The following is a 14,171-nucleotide window of genomic DNA, read 5'->3' as shown; positions in this document are numbered from 1 at the left end:
AAGAAGTTCCAAACTAACTTGGTATAAAAAGTAGCATTGATCTAACTAGGCTCTTTTCATCTAAAATTATGAAAAGGATCGATGATGGTTGTTTTCTTAAACAATTGTGGAAAGGTATATGTGGTGTGTACCAATCAAACCATCATTGTCCATGCTTATTGTAGTTCTTTTTTTAATAAGGTATAAAAATAATTCTTATAGTCGCACATATATATATACCTTTGCATATCCAACAGCAACGGCTGAAATCGATTCTAGGTCAACAAAATTCAGTTGGTTGGGAATATATGCCGAGTAGGTTCAATGATCGATCACCTGATCGATTTGATGCGGTCTCGACCTCGACGCAGATCGCCGCGCCACCTTCCGGGCATTGGCCGGTCGCCGTCGCTGCCGGCTGTCTTCCCATACGTGGAGGCGGAGGCAACGAACAATCTAAGTACAGGGCACCCGCAATGGTTATCTATAGGCTCTCTATAAGATATACATGTCAGCATATTTTTCTACTTGAAAGAGATTAAATGAAGAGAGAGAGTAAAGCTATCTACTAACCTGGAGATAGTCTATAAAGAAAAACGAAGCAATGGATTAGAAAGCTATAGATACCCATGTAGACATACTGTTGATGTGGTTTACTATTAATCTAGTCTATTGCTGAGATGTACTGTTTTATAGAGAGCAACTTACTTTACCATTACGGGTGAGTACTACTGCGGTAATGTACCGTTATTTGCAGTCTCGTTTTGGGGTTGAAATGTTGCGGAATCTCACGAAATCTGATGAATCTAGAATGAAAGTGAAGAGGCCTGAAATTTGGGCGACAAAATTTAACGACATTGGAACAAAATTCTAACATGCGTATTCTATATATATGAAAATAATCTAGATGTCAAAAACTGGTTTTTTTTCTTAGTTTCTGTAAATTCTCACTGGCTGAATTCCTTCCAGCTGCTTAGAATCAGATACTCTCCAAACATACCCTAAGTGCAATGCGATGTGGCTAAAACTAGAAAAGATGAATGGTTGTGGAAGCAAAATTTTAAATATTGAACCTTTCGATGTTTCCCAAAACTCTGTCAAATACAAGAATTAGAGTAAGTGTCAATAGCCTTTTTTTCCTTAGCTTTCAAGATTTTAACCTACATTTCTACTACTTTAAGGGCCCCTTTGAATCATAGAAATAGAAAAACGGAGGAATAGGTAAAACGTAGAATTCTTGTAGTAATGCAACTGTAAAAACAGATGATTGCAAAACATAGAAAAGTTATATTACTAGCCCTTTGAATAGGTATAGGAATTTCACAGGAAAAAGAGTGTCAGGAAGTGTATTAATACATGTCACTTTGGTCTTATCCATAATATCACAATGTACATTTTCTTCTAAAAGAACAACAATGATGCATAGATCTGTCATTTACCTCGATCCTACGCACACATGATGGAAAAAAGAAGTTAGGGTGGATGTTTTCTTTTCCTATGTTTTTCATGTGAAATGAGTTCCAAAGAAAAATTTCCTCTAACTTTCCTATGCCCTAATCCTGTGAATCAAAGACTGCTACAGTGCCCAATCCTAAATCCTACATTTTCCCCATAAAATTTCTATGAATCAAATGAGGCCAAGAATATAGCCATCGTCCTTCAGTCCCCTCTCGTAGTCTCATCGCGCAAAGAGGTCGTCCACTCGTCCTTGAGCAAGCACCGCAGATGTTCTCAATCCACCTATCCAATCAACCTTCTTAGCCTGTGCTCTGGGTCACATCGCTCCTTATTGGGCCCAAATATTTGGGACTATGCCTCGATTACACGCTGGGCCAGAATTTGACAACCGGATTACATGTCATTATGGGCTTAGATACGGCTTTGTTGGAAAGCCCATTTGTAGGATGTGTAATTGGGCCGTTGGCTAGACTCCACGGCCCAGTTAAAATTTCCCGAAGTGAATATTTTCAGTGGCTCTGTAAGACTGTTTAACGTCCGTTTGTGCATGTGGGTTAACCATGTGATGTCAAAATCTGAAGGATAAGTCTATAATGAATTCCTCAGCTATTGCTCTTGGTCAAATCGTTTCCCTCAACCGCAAAACTAGGTATAATATCTCCTCCATCTTCTAAAACCGATACAAATTGACTCCTTCAGTGGTTTGAAAAGCGATTCCTGCTGATGTATCAGTTTGACCACGATTGACTCACTAAGTCGACATGTCGGACAAACTAAAAAAATTGTAGTGGGACCCCATGTCAACCCCTTCCTCTCCTCCCATCTTCTTCGTGCGCCGCATCGTTTGCGCTGATGACGCCCTTGTTGCGGTGCTGTTGCCGCGCTGCTTCCGCTGGATAGTGGCCTACGCCCCGGCCCCTCCTTGCTCGGCGCGTTGCTGCTGCCACACTCATTGCGCCATTGCGGCCACCGGCCTCTGCCCCCCATCCTTATCGGGCTACTGTTGTTGCCGCACTTTTGTCGCGCTGCTGCTAGCCTCGGCCTCCATCCCTGCAGTGATGGAGGCTCGGGACCGGTGTGAGGAGGTTGGTTCCTAGATCCAGGGGTTAAAGCGACTCTTCCCATGTCTCGTAGTCGCAAAGACGCCAGCGGCGGTGGCACTCTAGCGAGTTCAAGTAGGGGCGTGGTGGCCTGGGAGTTCGAGGAGGACCACAGAGGAGCTCGATGAGGTGGCGATTAGGTGCAAAGGTGCGCGTGGTGGTGACACGTTGTGCGGCTGGTGGCCGAGAAGATCAGTGGCGGTGAGAGGCAGCATCAACAACAGTATGGAGGTAGAAATTGAGGAGTTTTGGTGTACTTGGGACATGGATTTTGTTCTTTCCTTTAATTTGAACAGGGAGTGTTGGTGGGGGCAAATTTTGAGGTTTGGACGCTGACGAGTCTAGATTGGGCTTCGGCTTCTTACCTCCGGCAGCGACGATTAGCGTGGCTGAGGGCAGGGCAGCGTTAGGGAGCAAGGAGCGCATGTGGTGACGTTTCCGTTTATTGTTGGCGGTGATTGACGAGGCGCCCGAAGAGGGAGAGCAGCGGTGAGGGCAAGAGAGCGGTAGAGGAGAGCTCGAGTATGCTGGCACATTTGGGAAAAAGAGAGGGGGGGAACAAGAGTGAGCTGATATGTGGGTTCTATAGTTTTTTTTTTTTCACTTACATGTAGTCCCGTGTTTTTATGTCAGTGAGTAAACCACGATCAACATGCCACATTAGTAGGAACCGCTTTCTAAACCAACAAAAGATTTGATGTGCACTGGTTTTTGAAGTTTGAGGATGCGATATATCCGGTTTTCCGGTGAGGAATGCGATTCAAATAAGGGCAATAGTTTGAGGGAAGAAAATAGACATGTTCTAACTCTCAAATCGATCCACCGTGGCTTGGGCTTGCCGCTTGATCCGACTCACGTTTTGGGCCTTCTTCCCTTCGCTGTTATGGGCTCTGTACAAGGACCAGTTGCCTGTGTTAAGCGAGACGAGACATGCCGAGTAGCATGGAGCCATGGACTATCTATAAACGTGTCGACAAATTTTCTTTTAAAAGTATGTCAAATATAAATATATTTTTTTCTGAGAAACAGTACAATACAAACACAGACGCTAACAACACGCACACACTCATCCCTTCGTAATATAATTATATTGTAATGTGTATATAATTTATACATAATTTTAAAAAACGATCTCCTAAGATTTGCAATTGCTGTGATTTTTTTTTCTTTCCACTTGCACGAATTTTAGAGCAAATCTAATAACCAAAATTATATGAAAGTTGCATATAAATTATGTTGTAGTTACAAATCAATTATTCTCTCCGTCTCAAAATATAACAACTTTCAGCCTCTAGAATGTCCTAAAATATAACAACTTTTACCAATATTTTTTTATCAACCAATCACAATCCTCCACCATTTAATTTTTCTATCTATCTTATCCAATCATAACCCTCCCTATTTAATTCTACATATTTTTAATAACCGTGTCCAACTCTAAAAATGATTATATTTTGAAAACAGGGTTTGAGATTTTTTTTTATATAAAAGAATTGTCGGCAAATCGGAATAGCCTTGTTGATCAGCTCGTAACACAAAACGATGGGCTGTCTCCTCTTCGTCTCTGATCCTGTGAATTTATGGGCCCGGTCAGGACTGACTGATCAGACTTTGACCTGTCTCTCCCTCTCCTCTCCTTGCAACTTGCAAGCTGTGCAAACTATTCACAGCATTCATGTGTTTCAGAGGCTGGAAAAAACTTGGCAGCCAAGTTTGGTGCTCACGTGCCACGTACTACTCACGTCCCCATGGTTTCAGGCTTTCCAGCCTCAGCCTTTGGCATTACACCGGCAAGTTCACTGAACAATGAACATGGACCATTTTCTTTAATTTCCGATTTCAATTCACCCACCAAAAAAATCAGTTCGCAATTAAATCCCTCGCCTAAAGAACAGCACGCGTCCACACTCCACACAATACGCATGCACAACAACCCGCGCTCACGCTCCCCCTTCCCTTGCCGTTTAAAGCATAGCAATGCGGCCAATGCACATACGCTAGATACCCGTCCAGGGTAGAGCCGTCTCCTAGTTACGTCCAGATACAATGAACCAATTAGGTAGGAACTCGAACTACTCCTATACTTATCTAATACTCCTCCTTAATTACCTTTTCTCGCTTGCTCACTAATCGCTGATCTAATCACGGGCCTCACGTGGACGCGATCAAATTCAATAACCGTGGAGTAAGTAGCTCGTACGCACTAGGCGGCGCTCCTAGAATTTTTTTTTAACCTTTTTAATTCTTAATTTTAAAAATAAATCTTTTAAAGCTTATTTTCTTAAGCTTAATCTTTTGATCACATCAATCCGCATGTCGTGCAAAATAACACTGACATGTTACATAACGGATGTGATAGTTTTGTCTTCACATGTCAACCAGGATGGCGTAACCAAATAACACTACCACATTGTGTTGTTTTATTACGTCGGTATCTTGAAAATAAGTTTTAAAAATACTTTTTTCCCTAAAATTTATATAAAATTAAAAGATTAATAAAAAAATCGTGCTGCTAGGGGACATGACGTCACCGCCTACGAAGGCCCCACCCGCCAGCGCGGCGCACACATGGGGGAGTGGTGGGGCCCAAGACTTCGCGATCGCGCGAGTACGCGTCCACGTGGGGCGGCTGGCCCACCTGGCCGTCATGTAGTACTCCGCCGCCGTGGACCCGGTCTTCCTACACCCCAGGGATGATAACGAAGAATATGCTCCCCCTTGCCTTTGCCACCGTGTCATGTAGCCGTATCACACGACACGATGTGTCCACGCATGCATCCTGTTTTATTCGATTTTTTTTATATCTATAGTGAAACAAAAGAGGAAAAAAGAAAAGAAAGGGGAAAAGATGCAGGAAGCTTCGGAGGCAAGGTTTGCTGCTATAGCTGTGGATGCTGCATGGCACTTAAGTTGTATTTATGTGTGTGTACAGTCACCAGTATTTGTATTTCTTTTTGCCGATTTTTGGCCGCATTATTATTATCCTGTGAGCTGAAAAGATATATATGATTCCTCCTCCTCCTCCAGGTATAACCTGGATTAATAACGTGGATATTACGATAAGAACATGGCGTAGTACGAGCTAGTATCTTGGTGGATTTTACGTATAATTTGTGTACGTAATTATAACATTCAATACTTACTATCCCTAATTTGTGTACTACTCGTGATCGATCCATTTGGCCATTAATTACAGCTGGGATGGATAATCATCGACGACTCAAAGTCTTTGACCGTCAAAAAATAGAGGAGTTTTGATTTACCAACCAACCTAATTACCACGAGTCATTAGTCAATTAGTAGATCAAAAAAATTAGTGAACTGTTTGCGAACAAAGCCAGCCACGTAATGGCGTGAGCCGGAGTAGCCTATAGCCTGCTTGGTTAAGGACAAAAGAGGGGCTACCTGCAGGTGGGCCCCATCGCCGCTGGTGCGGGCCCCACTCGCCACCGCGCGTGCGGGCCTATATATTCGGGCCCAGGTCGTCCCATGCACCATAACCGTTTGCTCCACCACTAGTCTTTCTCTCCTCTCGTCGCCAAGCGAAGCGAGACAGTCTCGTGCGCCTCCGGCTTTCCTCTCCGACGGCGACGCGCCGACGTACGACGCCGTGGACGAGCAGCAGCGCTGTGGATCGACGAGCGGCGATGGCGAAGGCGCGGAAGCAGCAGCCGCAGGGCCCGTTCGCCGGCGGGGCCGCCGCCGGGGAGAGGTCGTTCCTCGGGTTCCAGTACCACCACCACCACCGCGGCGGCTCCGTGGCGCCGGCCTACGGCGACGACGACGACCTCCCCGATTTGGCGGAGGCTGATGTCTGGTACGCGCCGTCGTCGGAGGGGGGCGCGGATCATCGAGGCGGCGGCGGCGGCGGAGGGGGAGGGGGAGGGCTGGAAATCGGCGGCGGCGGCTGGGGCGGAGGGAAGCACAAGGTGGGCGGGCTGAGCCGGGCGTTCGCGGACGGGCGGCAGGTGGCGGCGTCGGCGCCGGTGCAGGTGCCCGCGTGGCCCGGCCGCTACGCCGACCCCGACCAGGCGGCGTTCGCGGAGGAGGAGAAGCGCCGCGAGGAGGAGGACGACGCCGGCGACGGCGACGGCGACGGGTGGGTGCCGCCGCACGTGTACCTGGCGCGGCGGCAGGCGAGGTCGTCGGTGGTGGAGGGCGTCGGACGAACACTCAAGGGGCGCGACGCCTCCCGCGTCCGCGACGCCGTCTGGAGCCGAACCGGCTTCGACGGCTGAGCCAGATTAAACCGGGGAGACAAGCCAATTAGGATTTAATTTCTTCTCTTCTTCGATTTTTCCCCCTCTCCTAATTTTCTTCCTCTTAAATTTTTGTGAAAAAATTTTGTAATATGGTTTAAATTTTGCTCTCTCGTTTTATCTTCTCATCAAGTTAATGAGAAAAGAGGAAAAGCGTGTGGTATGTAGCATAGTGCATTGGTTGAATAATCTTCTTCTTTCTCTCTTTCTTGTTGATTGGGTGGTGGTTGGGCAGCTTCAACCAAAGATGGTTGGAATCTGATTATTATTCTTTTGTTAATTACTCTACTATAATATGTATGGACTAAAAATAATTGAGGAACAGGCCATCGATCTTATGGCAAGAATAAACAACTCGGATGTACTTCAGCTTATGATTATGTCCACAGATGGATCATATGCTAAAGGGGCATCTTTTCATCTCTTGTTTGAGATTCCTATCAGGCGATGAGATATTATGAAATTCGAATCAAATATTAAAGTGAGACGAGTTCAAAAACAATCATGTAAACTATACGTCAATTCAATTGTTTAAACCTTCATATAGAGCGATCAGTATAATATCCAAACCCAGAGTAGCCGCTACGAAACGCGTTTTAGTCCCCCGTGCTGGCTGAATTAATTAATTAATTTTGTTTTTTTAGTTACCGCCTCCGTGCTGTAGTTTTGCACTCTTTATATCATATAAAGACTATAGTTTCACACTGTTTATAACCAACGTTTGACTATCTACCTTATTTTTTTTAAAAAATATGTTTAGTATTTTTATTATTATTAAATAATAAAAATATAAATAATACTTTGTGTGTGACTATTTTTTAAAATATTTTACACGAAAATCGACAGCGGCACTTATAATAAAACGGGGTAGTACATGACATATATACACGTACACCTTCATACACACAAATCCGTAAATATAGTATTTTAACATACGTTTAAAGAGATAAAAACCAGCGATAGCGAGACACATATATGATCTTACTAAAATCCAATTGAAAACCTTAAGGTGTGTAAAATTTGTGAGCACTAATATTTATATCCTCGTGAATGGAGTCGTGTACCCATAATTCTCATACTCCCTCTGTCCAAATATAAATAGTTTTAAAGGGATGTGACACATATTAATACTATGTATCTGGATATACTTCTATCCAGATTCATATTACTATGATATATTAAATCTTTCCAAAATCTCTCATATTTTAGTATGGAGGGAGCTTCACACTACCTATGCTTCTCAATTTAATTAATTAATTGGTCACCCATGCTAAAGAGACATCTAGCTAGCTTGCCCATCTGAATAAAATAATGCAACCTAACAATTCAGCACATGTTGTATTTCAGAGCAAATTTTTATATTGTGCGTGATGGAGCATAGAAGTAAGTGAAAAAGGCTGCGAGAGGGATGATCTACCAAGCGTGCGTGAGCTTGTAGTAGTAAAGAGAATAAAAATTGGGGAAGTGGATTATTCTAGTCGGAGGAGAGGAACATTCCCTTGGGCGCATGCATGCGTGCGTGAATGTTTCTCCTGCACATGCTTTCCTGGAACGTGCCTGTGCAAAATTCTACTTTTATTTTGCTCTATTTGTGTTATTATTGTATATGAACTGTGGGCATCCATAATGGGAGATGATAGAGGCAGAGAGAATATGTTATTTTGGTCAGGTAGATTATAGTAGTAGTAGTGGTAGAGATGGTGATGATGAGATCAGGAGAGAGATGGGAGTGTTCGCTGAAGAATATGCAAAGGTACCATGTGCTGAATTGATCTTTTGTTGGAAATGGACTTTGCTTGTCCACAACAGTGGGTTTGCTTGCATTGCTTGATTTTGTCAAGGATGACTTGTCTCCAGGTGAGAATCGTTATATTAACTCGAGAAGAGTGGCCCTTCGATCTTCACGTTGATGGATAGAGAAGTATTCTATGAGATTTTTGGATGTTCGGTCGTTAATACATAACAAAATACATTTCTACAACATACAAAAAAAGAGAGGATAAATTTAGAGGAAAAATTCCCGCGTTCCAAACAGGTTGTTAACCGTGCATGTCAACACAAAGGCTGTACTAGTACCAGCAACACTACTCCACTTTTGCAGTTGAGCCTTGGCTAAGCGCAGGTAGCGCGCTACTCCAGCTAGCTAGGTTGGTTGCGTCTGCGTTGCGTTGCGCCCCTAGAATTGATCCAGATCCGCCAATGCAGCATGTTACATCGGCAGAAGGAGATAAGTGGAGTAGTGGATGGACGTGGACACGGAATCAGCAGCAGCAGCCAGCAGCTGGCCCGCGCGCGCCTGGCTACATACGCTCGCCGCCACAGAAGCAAAGCAAAGGCGAAGCCAAAGCCGGAGAGTGCAACAGCATGCATTGGCTGCGAGCGACCTCATGAGCTGAGCTTTGCGTCACCCGCGTTCCCACACCTATGGACTATGCAGCTAGGTAATCCCTCTGTGTTTTAATGTATAACTCTGCTGATTTTTTAGCAATATTTGATCATTTATTTTATTTAAAATTTTTATGTAAATATGAAAATATTTATGTTATACTTAAAGAACATTTGATGATAAATCAAGTCATAGTAAATAAAATGATAATTACTTTTGAATAAGACAATAAAATAATATGGAGGTAGTAGTACGTGCCAATGCGGGGGGCGGGGCCCGCCTACTTTTGGGCGGAGAGGGACGCGCGGTCGCTTGGCCTGGCGTGCGAGCGGGCGATCGATCGACAGCGCAGCGCCGGTGCGTGAACCTGCCGACGGGACGACGCGTGCCGTGGTGGGGGTATACGTGTGTGTGTTCGACCACCGGCGGCGGTCCAGCCGCCGACAGAGACGTACGGGGGACCTCCCGCGCGCGGTCACCACCGGCGGGTGCCGGGTGGGATATACCGCGGCTGCTGCACGCAGCTGTCGTCGTCATGTGTGTCCATCTGCTGCTTTGGGGCGTTGCGAGGCAGGCAGGATTAAGGGAGAGTCCGATCTGCCCGTCCACGTCACTGCGCAGATTGAATAGACTAGACCAGAGGTGAGTAAGAGCAAGGCTAATAATACAACCAACTTATTAGTTATAATAAGGTTCTTTGTAGCCTTTTGCAGCCTTCTCTTAGCACATCCATATAATAGTTAACTCTTTATAATTAATATATGACCTACTTGTCTCTCTCCCAGAGTTTCTTGGTTCTCGTGTTCAAGCCGGCTGTAAATATGTAAGTTTCTCTTATCTCTCTCCTCTTTTCTCTCCTCCATTTCAGCATTTAGTCGGCTTATAGCCTAGTATTATACTTGCTCTAAGAGCACCTCTCCGGTCATTGGTGGAACCAAGATTCATCCAAGATTAAAACTCAATTAATGTATTTCAAATTCAACCTTTTCAAATACAAAATATAAAAAGGCAATTGCAAATTTGCCACTGCTTTGAATTATTATTGTAAGATTGTCACTAGAAAATTGTAAAAATTCCACTAGGACGCATCCTTGCAAAACTGAAAAAAACGGTGGCAAATTTATAAATGCCCCAATATAAAAATAACAAATTTAACTATGAAGAGAACGTATAATTCGCAACCAAAATTATTATTTTTGTTTTTCCAATTTGAATTTGTATATTTATAAAGTTATCACGTATTGATGATCTATCTTATTTGATTTCTTCAAAAGATTCTATAACTTTTTATACGATATGTATAAAATAAAAAGATATTCTCTCGTGAGATAAAAATCGATCTCCAATCTATGTTTTACACTTACATTCCTGTCAGAATTCTATATTTTTTTATTCATCTATTTTTTTATTCCTTTGAGTATTTTTTTTATTCATCTATTTTTTCATTCCTTTGATTCAAAAGGGGCACTAAATATACTGTGCATAATGCATCACGCTCGGGCTCTCAGCCCGGCCGGTGATTTTTTTTTTCCCCAGATTTGGCTGTATGTGTTTGTGAATCAGGGTAATTGCCGGGAGATTTCTGCTCTGCTTCGAGCAGGAGATGTTTCGTGCATTATCAATGTGCTTGCAGCGCGGGGGAATAAAATTCCCCGTTTGTCTATGTTCCACAAGATGCATCCATCGGCGCTACTTAGGCCCCATTTGATTCGTAGAAAAAGTTTAAAAAATTTGAAGGATTTTAATCATATGGAAAAAAATTCCTATGAAAGCCTTTGTTACAAAGGATTGAATCCTATACTATCCTTTAAAATTCCTATGGAATGGTTAATCTTATAGATATTTTAGAGGAAAGTTAGCAAGAGGTCCAACCTCTTGGAAAAATTCCTTTGAGTCTATCTCTCTCATCCGATTCCTGCGTTTTTCCTGTGGTCCAATCAAACGGTCATTCATGTGTTTTTCCTGTATTTTCCAATCCTCTGTTTTACACCTGTATTCCTGTCAGAATCCTACATTTTTCCTATTCCTCCGTTTTTTCCATTTCTGTGGTTCAAAGGGGCCCTTATTTTTAACAATTAAATTATTCTATACTCCGTCCATCCTAATAGAAACAATTTCTGGAAATTAATTTGAATAAGTATTTATCCATATTCAAGTCTTTTCTAGAACAGAGGATGTATGCTAGTAGTACAGTTGTTTTACCAATAATAAGTAGGTAAGCAAAAAAAAAAAAGAAATCACCGTGCCAACGTCACCAATCCAATTTAAACTAGATTAAAACTTTCAAATAAAATAATTATAAGGATTGCACCCGATCGTTTCGCTTATTCTCATACTTATATGCTAAAATTTAGTTTTTAAAACTTAATTTTAAAGTTGATTTTGTGATTTTCTCATCATAACTTATTTTATAATATTTATTTTTGAATCGCTAAAAACACACACACATATATATATATAACAATTTTATCCATAAATATATTTATTGTTAATAAACTATACGGATATAAAAATAGATAAATATAAACAGAAGCCAGATAATAATGGAGCCACACGAGATAGGCCGTGTTTATTTACAAAATTTTTCTTCAAACTTCCGACTTTTTTATCACATTAAAACTTTCTTACACACACAAACTCTCAACTTTTCCGTCACATCGTTCCAATTTCAACCAAACTTCTAATTTTGGTGTGACACAGGCATAGTAGTAAATACAAGACGAAAGGGACCAAAAGGTTTTAGGGGATTCCAAAAGGTTTTAGGGGATTCCAAGCTAGGTCCAATAATATAAAGTCGTCCTACCTGATTGAGCTTGTGAAACTAACGTCCTACACATGGCCCCAGTCAGGGCCGTTCATCTGTTCTCCTACATGCGGTTTTATGCACATCACGGGCATTTTATATTTTTTGCTTGCGCCCCCCGTGACGCATGAGACTAAAGGTGACGTGATTTGCTGATGGTGACAGTGGAGGAAAAAGTGGGAAAAAAAAAGAGAGCTTCTCATCTTCTCAACGAGTATAGGTAGTATGTTCCATGATGCTACACATGTCGCCAACAAATAGCCTATTGCAACTAATAATAAAGACTGATTTGGAGCTAGCATACTCTATGTAATTATCCAGAAGTAAAGACAAAAGAAACTAAACAACAAAGCGAAATAGAACTAATTAATTAATTACCAGAAACATACTCCTTCCAAGGGCTCATTTGAAATGATGGATGATATGAAAGAAACTGAGTGAATGAACTATTCAAGGGCATTAAATAAATAAAATAAATATTAGAAAGTTGATAAAATAATTTTTTTAAAAAAGATAATGATGAAGTAAGTTTTTTTCTTAACAACATATTATTTAGAAGCTTGGGAAATATGCCTGCGATAATATGGTGTGTTATAATCAGCAAAAGAACAGACCCTAATATATAATGTTTTTTAAAGAATTATATAAGATATATAGAATAAATGACTTTGTTGTTATTCATTTATTTATATTATATTATAGAGTCAGGGTATTTATTTACAACTTACAAGAGTGTCAATACTTATTTGAGCAAGCTAAAGAAGGACTATGCAAGGGAATAAAACGCAGGTAAAATTACCTACTACATTTAGGAAAAGGCAAGATTCTGGTTTTGAGAGAACTCTTTATAATGTGCGGTTGGTGGGGGCCTAAATTATCAGATTAGCCAGCTACCTAAATACCGAACTGATTGAAGAAAGTGCCCTCGTGGCTACCTTACTTAATCAGATCTTGATACAGGTAGGTTCTTGATAATGGTACCTCTAATTTAGTATATATTAGTTTTCTTTTATGTAGGTATAGTAGATGTTTGATTAATGATACCATCATTTTCAATGGAGCATATGGATGGAAGATTCCATCTGATTGCAATACTAGTTGGTTTGTACTACTATCTCTTTTTATGCCTCCTTTTTTCCAATATATCTCCTTTTTTCCCTTATAGAAGGATTGAGCATTGAACCAATTGATATGCATATAATGGGGGCAAAATGATGGCCATCTCTTGTTTGGACTGCGCACTATGAAGGTGTCTGAGTCATCTTTGTCCCCTTGGGGCATATACATCCCATGTGAAGCCTCCCTTTCCCAAACAAAAACACAGTACGAATATATATTCAGTTATACACACAAAAAAAGATCCCTTTAGTCATGAAAGAGTGTTGTTGTAGACTTTCTAAAGTCAATATATAAGAGTTCTAACTTTGATCATTCAATTCTTTTGCATAATTTAGCATAAGCACAATATTATTGAAACTTTTATAATAGTAACAAACCTGGCCATGTTATTTCTAATTAACCTTATATTTCTAAAAAATAATTAATAATTATGATCGAAGTTAATGTGCCTTATATTTGACTGCACGAACTCGAAAACGACATTCTTTTCTGACCGATCAAGTGGAGGGAGTAATCAGCAGTAATGGAAAGCTATGTATGGTATATATGGATGCTATTTTTTTTTGTTAGCTTTTCTATGCTCTTTTGTGATATAAAGATAGTTGATGTTGCTGTTTGGTTTGATGGATTAAGGATCTATATATACGTTATTCTTCCACTCTTCTTCATTTAGTCAAGATGCTCATGGCCATTCTTTTGGGAGTAGGAGCTATGGATAAATTAATTAGTAGTCCGGGTTTAAAGTGTGCCATGGAATTTGATGGTTGGATGTTTATAAAGCAATATCTCACCGGATCTGTTAAAGATGGATCGGATGTGTTGATGTGTAGAATATCCTTTGGATAGGCACATGTGTGCTTCACTTTGCACAAGCAATATATAAGATAGGAGTATATATATGATATGCTAATGAAAGTTGGGGTACATCAAAGCGTTCCAGCTTATGTTTAATTTAATTTAATTTCTTAAAGACATGTGAAACAATGACCATTTGGGGAGATTAAGTGACCAAATACTACTCCCTCCGTCTATAAAAGAATATCATTTTAGCTGTAAACGTTAACATG

At 41.2% G+C, this 14,171-nt stretch overlaps 1 protein-coding gene across 1 annotated transcript; it reads left to right on the top strand.

Moving 5' to 3' along the window:
• Positions 1-6,035: 6,035 nt before the first annotated feature.
• LOC4343380 (protein S40-5) lies at positions 6,036-6,997 on the top strand. Its single transcript, XM_015789914.3, has one exon. It carries the CDS (start codon positions 6,185-6,187, stop codon positions 6,773-6,775), a length of 591 nt encoding a protein of 196 aa, XP_015645400.1. The 5' UTR covers positions 6,036-6,184; the 3' UTR covers positions 6,776-6,997.
• The last annotated feature ends 7,174 nt before the right edge of the window (positions 6,998-14,171 follow it).

This window comes from Oryza sativa, chromosome 7 (assembly GCF_034140825.1).
Source record: "Oryza sativa Japonica Group chromosome 7, ASM3414082v1".
NCBI classification, from domain to species: Eukaryota; Viridiplantae; Streptophyta; class Magnoliopsida; order Poales; family Poaceae; genus Oryza; species Oryza sativa.
This window is presented reverse-complemented; position numbering and strand designations above follow the sequence as displayed.